The sequence below is a fragment of the Pinus tabuliformis genome, chromosome 7 (genome assembly GCF_031772625.1).
Source record: "Pinus tabuliformis cultivar Carrire ecotype Pingquan chromosome 7, CPIR1, whole genome shotgun sequence".
NCBI lineage: Eukaryota > Viridiplantae > Streptophyta > Pinopsida > Pinales > Pinaceae > Pinus > Pinus tabuliformis.
The window spans coordinates 762,127,600-762,137,474 of record NC_142293.1 but is presented as its reverse complement, the minus strand read 5'-3'; the positions used below and the strand labels follow the sequence as shown (position 1 = coordinate 762,137,474).

At 37.2% G+C, this 9,875-nt stretch overlaps 1 protein-coding gene across 1 annotated transcript; it reads left to right on the top strand.

Moving 5' to 3' along the window:
• The first annotated feature begins 8,923 nt into the window (after positions 1 to 8,923).
• LOC149249772 (uncharacterized) lies at positions 8,924 to 9,523 on the top strand. The gene has a single exon (XM_089453469.1). It carries the CDS (start codon positions 8,924 to 8,926, stop codon positions 9,521 to 9,523), a length of 600 nt encoding a protein of 199 aa, XP_089309595.1.
• Positions 9,524 to 9,875: the final 352 nt, after the last annotated feature.

The window sequence follows — 9,875 nt, the reverse complement described above, 5'->3', positions numbered from 1 at the left end:
AGATATTTCCTTGAAGCATTCATATATAGGGTTTTGATAATTGCTTCAGCTTTCCTCATCATTTGAAAAAATTGATAGATCGCAAACAGTTCAGTAGGTATTTGTCCTCTTTAATCTATCTTTTGTCGTGGCAGAGGTCAAATTATAGTAAGGGACCTAGTAGGATATGAGACATGGAACCTAACTAGATGGTTTCTTCTTGTTGATGATTACTTCCTCATCATCTAAAAGAACTGCTAGATCTAAAGCATTTCAGGCATCGTCCTACTCTTAGGCATCGTCACCTCTAGCTTCCTTTTCAATTTCTCAAAATTTGTTGCTGATGCTATTGCTGCTGTTTTATACTCAACAATGAACTGAGCATAATGAAGAAATTTATTGTTGGAAAGTGTACTGGTTTCTTAACCATTTCCTTACTGTTCTTTTTGGGTTGAACATTGTGAGATAAGGGCAATTGGCTACCTTCTTAAAAGTTCTTATTTGTTGCGTAGACAATATTCTTGTCTGGATGGCATAGCAATGCTATAGATTCATATAGCAATGAGATGCTTTAAATGTGTGTCTTGGGTTTTGTGCAACAATCCTTGCATAGAGATGGCACATTACCAATCTGCAGTGTAAGGGAGGTGCAATTATGTAGGAGTGTAGAGGGTGCATACTTGTGTTAACATGCATATGCTAATCTTAGTATCTTTCCAGTGTTTCCACCTTCAGTTAATTCCATTCTGCAGGTTGTTCAGATTTAGCAATTCTAGTTTGTCTTTTGTTACTGTTCAGTTTGGCTTTAAGTTTAGTTCAGTTTTGAGGGTGCATGCATGGTCTGTTTTTCATATAGTGTACATCCTTAGGCTGTCCAAGGTGCTTTTATAGGAGTAGTCTATTTCTGGATGAGAGCTTAGTTCTATAGGAGGCACCAACAAATTTTCTTGATGTAGTTATCCATGGAGCTAGGGTGTACTAGGTGTTCCGAGTAGGGTTAGGGTTTGACACAGTGAAACCAAGTTCTTATTGCACGTGTTTAGAGACATTATTTTACCTTATTCTGTTATCTGAGAAAGGATATGTAGGGTGCGCCGCTGTGTTGGTTAATGAGTTTTGGTTTTGAGCTATTGTTGTATATTAAATTCTTTCTTTATTCAATAGAAGATGGATGTGTTTGAGAGTTAAGATATTTTACAGAAGTATGTGCTTGTAGGTAAGCTTACTTAGATCTAGGTTATTCTTTCAAAGTTGAAAAACTGCTTACAGTGGTCTAAAAATTAATATCCTTGAGCTGGTTTATTGAATCTTCCCTTTTGTTAAAGATAGAAGATGTTAATTGTTTCCAAATAATTCTATTTTTACCGACAGTGCTGAGTACATTGCCAACTCTGACACTCCGACTAAGTTCACAAACACTGCAGACAAAAATATTTACTTGTTTTTTCCATTTCTTCATGTATTGTGACTGTTCGTATTGATTGATAGCCATCTCACAACAACTCAAGAACTATAATACTCTTCGACTTCACCTTTGTCATTCTTTGTCACCTGTATGGCCATAACATCATCCCTATTCCATATTTTGAATTCATGCTTTAAGGGGATCTATGTGAAAATTTGATCCACACCTTCAGCCACCACCTTATTTTGCAAGATGGTGTCCCTTGGATTGTATTTACTGGATGAAGAGATTATATCAAATGCTAAGCCAAAAAATGGTTTCTAAACCTTCAAGTTCAAACTTTTCTCTATGACATAGCGTGCTTCCTTAGCTTCTGCAAATATCTTAGTATCTTACTACTAATAACCAATCCCAGCTTGATAGATAACATTGTTCTGATGTACGAGTCACCCCTAGCTTCCTTTTCAGTTTCCCTTGATGTTGTTGCAATGGACCATGACACTATCTAGGTGTATGAAGGATCACATCCATATATCCTCCCTCTCATTCTCTTAGCTCTAGATGGTGAATTTATTATGCCATGTCCTTCCTCTTCCTTTTCAAATTCATTTTCAATCGATGCTTGCATTTATTTTAGTCATAGCTCTATTAGTTATCCTATGGCTTTTGATGTATTATGCAAAGAAACCTCCTCTTCCTTATCTGCAAAACTTTCCTCTCATTCGGTCCCTGCTATTTTCCCTTTTTCTCTCACCACTGCAATAGATAGGTAGGTCAGGACTTGATCCTTGTTTAGATTTTTAACTAGGACAAACTATATTTCTTCCACTGTAATAAATAGTCTTTCAATGTTATTAATCAATTTTTTAGTGCTTAGCTCGCAAACAAAACTGCTTTACAACTAACCAAGCTACTGTTGGATTTTCAATGTAGTGAATGCATAGAACCATAATGTTGTTAGTGTTTCAAAGCAATAAAACAACCTAGGTTAAAGCAGTTTTTCCACTGTAATAAATAGTCTTTCAATGTTATTAATCAATTTTTTATAAACATTTTATGCTTAGCTCGCAAATAAAACTGCTTTACAACCAACCAAGCTGTTGTTGGCTTTTCAATGTAGTGAATGCATAGAACCATAATGTTGTTAGCGTTTCAAAGCAATAAAACAACCTAAGTTAAAGCATTTCTTCCACTGTAATAAATAGTCTTTCAATGTTATTAATCAATTTTTTATAAACATTTGTGCTTAGCTCGCAAAAAAAACTGCTTTACAACCAACCAACTTGTTGGCTTTTCAATGTAGTGAATGCATAGAACCATATTGTTGTTAGTGTTTCAAAACAATAAAACAACCTAGGTTAAAGCATTTCTTCCACTGTAATAAATAGTCTTTCAATGTTATTAATCAATTTTTTATAAACATTTGTGCTTAGCTCGCAAACAAAACTGCTTTACAACCAACCAAGCTGTTGTTGGCTTTTCAATGTAGTGAATGCATAGAACCATAATGTTGTTAGCATTTCAAAGCAATAAAACAACCTAGGTTGTAAGCCAAAATGTTTCTGTGACAAGAAAAAGACACAATGCATCCAAAATCCACATCATAATGTGGTTACAACCAAAAACATATGACACCCCTATTCTTTATGACCCTAAGAATCTTATAAGATTTCTACATTATAATAGATTATAGATGTTCCTTCTAAAATTGATTTTGGCTACAATGTCGCACACATTATGAAATAAAACAACCTCGGTTGTAAGCCAAAATGTTTTTGTGACAAGAAAAAGATACAATCCATCCAAAATCCACATCATAATGTGGTTACAACCAAAAACATATGACACCCCTATTCTTTATGGCCCTGAGAATCTTGAGTGCCAAAACTTCCCGAGTTACCTTCTTGAGCTAGGTAGGTTGGCCTACCTATCAAGGGTTGATTAGGAAATGGTTGATTGCAGCCATATGATTAAGTCCAATTTGCAGCTTCCAACCATGGAGGTATTGAGTACCCATACCTCACATTTGCACTACTGACCCCTGCATTAAGTGGAGGTATATAATGAGCATACATAGAATTGACATCAACTCTGGTAGGAATAAGGCAAGTGGGTAAACCCTCAGTTTGATAGTGAGGCACTTGAATGTTTATGAGATCTTGGAATAATGGTGTAATATCTGCAATGGAGTCCAATGAGTTTGAAATAATCATGGTTTCATTAGCTATTCTTATATCATTGTCAACCATATTGATCATCCCTTGTTCCTTTTCAAGCATTTGTTTTGCCTTTCTTTTTTCCTTTTCCTGTCTTGCCATTTGTTTTTGTTGGTCCTTAAATTTCCTTGCTTTATCTCTTTTAATCCTTTCATCTACTTGACATTGCGTTGCAACAATCCTTGCTGCCTTCTTCTCCTTGACTAGATCCTTTTTTTTTTTTTTAGACTCAACTAACAGGTTTATATATTCCTCCGAGGTGAGTAACTGTGAGCTTTGGCCCAGACGAAGACTATCTGGTGCACCTTTCTTTTTTTCATTGATACTCTCTCTACTGGTAGCTTTAGGGACTGGCCAAGTGTCTTCTCCACCCCTCCCACTTGCATGTCATTGCTTGGTACTTCCCTTTCGGTATCTGATGGAACTGATTGAACTATATCATTATCTTCATTTGATGACTCATTATGTGCTTCATCTTCTTCCATTGATCTATTGTCCACGAAAAAATGAAAAATTTCACTATTCAATTCTGCTAGTTGTGAGGGCATGTTCATGCTTCGTTCATTGGTTGCTAAGACACTATGTGCATTCATATTAATCATTGCTTCTACTAGCCATGAAGGTGGGGTTACTTGGCTTGGCAATGTCAATTGGTCATTCTCAACTACATGTTCAACAATGTCATTAACAATATCAGCAACAGGAGTTTCATGTTCTTGAGTTGGTGGAACGATCTCCATGTTACTGCAAATTTTTTCATGGTTATATTGTGTTTTACATACAGTTTCATCATCTTCATCAAATAAGTGTCCTTGAGAGAGGGAAATCATATTACCAACTGCAACAACATCATCTTGGTCATCTACTTCTTGCACTTCAACACCTGTTTGGGAATTCCCTTCTTCCTGACCATCCACATGAAATGCTTGGCTACAACCAGTATCATGCATAAGAGCATCATAGTTCAGTGGCCAGATTCTTGTCCTCCTAAAGCCAGCCTTGATATTTGATGGTGTCAAATCCCTTTTAAAAGTTTTACTTGCAAGCTCTGCAAGCTCGAACCTTTTCACCTCAACCCATGGATTCTTTGCCATCCATGCAACGCACTCTGACCTGAAATAGTTCTTGAAAGGGCCAAACACACTAACATCAAGGGGTTGCAGTCTGCGAGTGGTATGAGAGGGAGATGTCAACATGTCGATGCCTAAATTGTTTGCTTCCTCAATTGTTTGTACAGCCATGTGGCTCCCATGGCCATCTAATATCAAAAGGTATCTGTTATTAGGTGAGATGCCACCTGGTACCAATGCAGCAAAGTGAAAAAGCCAACTTAAAAATAGTTCTTTAGTCATCCATGCATGGGCATGTGCAGCCATGCATGCACCTGGTTCACAATTCTGTATATAGTTTTTCAATTGATTTTTACCTTTGAAGAGATAAAATCCTGGGATTAAAGTACCAATTGCATTGACACAACATAGAATAGTTATCCACTCCCTACTCTTAGGCAAAATATTTGGCACATTTCAGCTCCCTCTCTTGGAAATTACCCGCATGTCACAATTCCTCTCTGCCTGTAAACCTATTTCATCACAGTTCCATATATGGTCTGCTCCATAAGAATGTTATCGTAAGCACTAGAAAGTGTGTCATAAAACTCTTGCACAACTGCAGGGCGCAAACGCAAATTTAATGCTCTGTCTCTGTCAAGGCCCTCAACAGTATGCAATACAAGTTTTGGATGCCTTTTTTTTAACCCAAACCACCATGCTTTACCAAGAAACCCATTTTTGAATGGGTTTGGCCTCCCTTGATAGATTTGAGCAGCTGTGGATTTGAGTTGTATCAACTCTAGCCCATGTCCCAATTGGGCCATCTCTTTACACCACTCAACCATCTCAGCCTCCTCCTCCTCAGTCATAACTGTAAGAGGTCCTCTACGTTTTGTATGAGTCAGTCCATTTATCCAATAATGTATTGATGAGGGAGGAATACCATGTTTTTTTGTAGATGCCCGAATTGAGTATCCATTAAACTCTATGTCGTCAATTGCAACTAACATTTGTTCTTTTGTCCATCCTCTTATAGCACTAATATTTTTTGTTGAACTTGCCCCTTGGACTATTATTGACGATGGTTCTGTGCCTGATGGTGTGTTAACATCAACTTTAGTCACATGGTCATCCTCAACAATGTTCCTTGGGGCATGTTAACATTGACATCAGTTGTTCTGTCCTCATCAGACGATGTGCATCGCAGCTGCGCACCCCTTGTCACTCTCCTACCACTTCTCCTTGTATGAGTAGCATAACTACCTTTTGCCATAGATGCAACAACCTGTAAAATTATTGCATGCATTTAGACATTAGAATATTTGTAAATTATGCTTTCATACAAGGCAAAAATACTTCTGCTTTATTACAGGAAATTATCAACATGTATGTTAGTATCCTTGAAAAATCAAATATACAGAATCATTTTGTTGTATGTCTTCAAAATTATCAGTGATTGTTGTTTTGATAACTTGTCTTTACACTTAAAATACCATGACTGTATTGATTGGTTTTGTTATGCATTTCCCAACAAAGCTCTTGTTCAGTTTGACTACTTAAAATATTTTTTGTTGTTTTGTTGTTTTCTGTAAGGATGCACTTCTCTAGAAATGGATCTCTGGCTATCAAGGAGTTATCATTGGCCAAACCAAGCATGATATTTAATTTGACGAAGGCTCCAACTTGCGACCTCCTGAAGCAATCTTGATCACAACTTTGCTACCATAACAAATTTTTTCCTCATGTCACTTACGATTGAAGTTTCTAGTTATGTAAACATTCATTTCAACTACAAGTCTTATTTGCACCTTGTGTACATATATAAGAGAGGCCAAGCCTTTTTCTTAAATCAGGAAAGCATATTATCAATTTGTAAAGTTTTGAGTAATTATTGACCTCATATATCAAATCAGAATGAGGGTGCAGTTTGCCATATTTGCAATAGTTTGAGGCTGGTTGTGCCTTCTTTATAGTCCTTAATTCTGATAGGTTTCCCCCTGTGTACAACAACCTTCCAATAGGGCCCTTCCACTGCTTCTTGTTCATTTGTTTATGTTATTTTCTTCCTTTTACATTGTTTTGTTTACTTTCTTGTCATATTTTAAGAATGATCTAAACCCCCTTATCCTTTTCTCCTTTCAACTTTTTCTTCAATTTATTTTGCAGGTCTTGTTTATGCTACCATCTTGTTTATGCTACCATTAGTCTTGATGATGTTTATTGCTAACCTCATACAAGGTTTTCGGTTACAGAAAATCTAAAATCTTTGCATAATCTTTTTCCAAATGCTAATAAGGTAGGTTTGGAAAACTAAATACAAAATAGCTTTAACATGGACTTTCTATATTACGACATTACATTCAAAGTTGTCATTTAGACATTAATGCATTTTAATCTATGTCACTTTCGTCCATGTATTTTCCAAATGAGAAATTTGATGTACTGGATCTTCCTCCCCTCTTTTGAAGGCATTATCGGAATAGAATGGTTTATTGTGTAATTAGAGTAATAAATTTCTCCATAACATGTGTAATGTGTAATTAGAGTAATAAATTTCTCCATAACATGTGTAATGTGTAATTATGCCAAAGGCACAATAAACCGATACGGTTTACATCACTAATTCTCCACTATTTATTTGATCTATTCGAGCTCTTGTGAGAGAAATTGCCTTTTCCGAGAAGCCTGAAATACTCTTGTACTTATAAAATATCTGGGTTCGAGTTTCTCGACAGGGAGGACTTCCACCTGAAGGCGTAAAGATATGATAGGCTCAACGACAATCGCAGTTCTAAGAATTTTGTTTAATCGTCTTTTATTAAAAACTTTCGTTTTCCCATCTCCCAAGGTGTCTTACATAGTAGTCTACCCTTAAAAGGTTATGCTTGCTGTTTTATTAGCCGGAGAATAATGTAGATGAGTGTATGGTGCTTGACAAAAAAGTTCACTACAACATCTGCTTAGGGATTCTCTAACTAGCCACGCATAGATTTGGTGGTTTGAACCCAATCTTTTTTCCCTGTGGATCCGGAGAAGCGAGTCCCATCAATGACTGCCTCTGTCTGGTTGGATGCTAACATTTTAGATGTGCTGGTATGAGCTTTGGTCGTCGAAGTGTAAAACTGTTATTGGGTTTCCTATGAGTATATTTTGATTCCATACGGGATAAAAACTCTCAATAGGATTTTGTTTTATTTTTATAATTTGGTGAGATAATACATTTTTTTTTAATGACATAGACTAGTCTCTATGTATATGTTGGAAATAGTAATTATTCCAGCAAGAAGATCCACCAATATCCAAGTGGAGTTTGGAAATAGTAATTATTCCAGCAAGAAGATCTAGCAATATCCAAGTGGAGTGATGTATGAAGAGATATCTAAGTGGAGTAATGTATGAAGAGATATGTTGAGTTAAGTGAGATTTAGATTTTAAGTGTGAGTTAACTAAGTTAAGTGTGAGTAAAATTGAATTTAATTTATATTTGGAGAAGTCTAAATTTAATAAATATTTGCATGTTGAAATTATTTTGTGTGAATGATAAATACTTTGGGATGGATTCACTATAATCAAATCAAGTCAAGTTTGTTGGAGTTAATGCTTACATTCTATATTTGAGAAATTGGTTTGTGATGGTTGAGAAATTCTCTCAACCACTCTCTCTAAATTAGGAATAAGTTGGATCTCAAAAACTCTATTTAATAGAGTGATCTGAATGTAATCGGTGTGTGTGAGTGTTTACACATACACCATTTGTGCTTGATATATGATTATGCTTCTGTGATTGTGTGATTTTAGTTGTTTTTATCATGGTATCAGAGCTAGATCTGAACCTGTGTTGTGAGGAACCTGTGTTGTGAGAAGGTGCATCTGCATGTTAGCCGTAAGCCATCTCCATTGCAGCTGTGAGCTTCCTTAGAGGAACCAGTCTGGATGAATACGCGGCCGCTGTGTTATATGCTGCTGCTGGGCACAATTTCTCTACTTGTCTGCAGCGTGCTGCGTCCTTTCTAGCGAATATTCCCCTCATGGATCGTGATTTCTTTGGAGACTTGAAAAGCAGACTGTGACCAAATTATTTGAACCATTGCAGGTGTCATATTCTCTGGTTATTTCGCATCAAGCTACAAAAAGATGAGATGTAGTCACCTCGCCTACACAGCAGCTGAGAGGCATCGAGTGCGAACATGAGCCTGTTAAATATTTATCTGTAGCGTTTTCACCTCTCCTATTTTCGTAAAGAAAAAACGGCCCGATGACCAGTATTCCAGATGGAGTCTTCAGAGGGGATACTGATTCAATGCGTGGGCAGATGCCAGATACCTTATATCAATAATTTCTTTGGCGTAAACGAGACTACAAGTTTTTCACCCGTGGCGAAATCGGCCCAATCTTTTTGTGCACACGGCTCGCTTCTCTCTTTTACGATTTTGCTGACGCTCAAGCTCGACCTCCAATGGCACCGCTCCTGGTGGTTTATATTTCTGCCTCTATGGATTTTTCATATCATTGTGGCTCGAGGACGATTCTCTTTGCCTGCTCCTGTACCACCTCATGATCGACATTGGGCACCTTGTCATACTGTTGTTGCTGTCCCACTTTTCATTGCATTTGAATTGCTGCTTTGCACATATCTTGATAGCCGATATGGGTATGGCATACCGGTGGTGAATTTGAAGGTTGTGTTTGTACCACTTCTACTGTTTGAATCTATTGTCCTTGTCGATAATTTTAGGATGTGTAGGGCTTTGATCCCAAGTGATGATGAAAACATGACTGATGAAGCCATTTGGGACACACTTCCTCATTTTTGGGTGGCTGTTTCTATGGTGTTCTTCATTGCAGCTACAATGTTCACCCTTTTGAAATAACCAGCAGTTCAACTATGTGTCTGATGCCAGTACTTAAAGATCAAGTAGCAGTAAGGCTCAATATGGATGGTTGTCCAGATAGTATGGCAGTTGCGGATCTAGGGAAGGATCCCTCATTAGTGGTAGACATGGAAGTGGTTTCCTAATGAGGTTATGCGACAGATTGGGATGCTGTCCAGTAATTGACTTCGGGAGGTCCTTGATTCGGGAGTTGAGGAAGGGAACTCGGGAATCCAACTTGCCAACTACACCTTTCCGAGGGTTATGAGGCAACTTGATGGAGCATCTACTGATAAGCTTGATTATTTTGTTATTTTCATGTAATGTAATCATTAAGGGGGGATGTTGGAGT

Coding starts and splice junctions, on each gene's coding strand:
- LOC149249772 (XM_089453469.1), top strand. CDS start 8,924: ATGGAGTCTTCAGAGGGGATACTGATTCAATGCGTGGGCAGATGCCAG.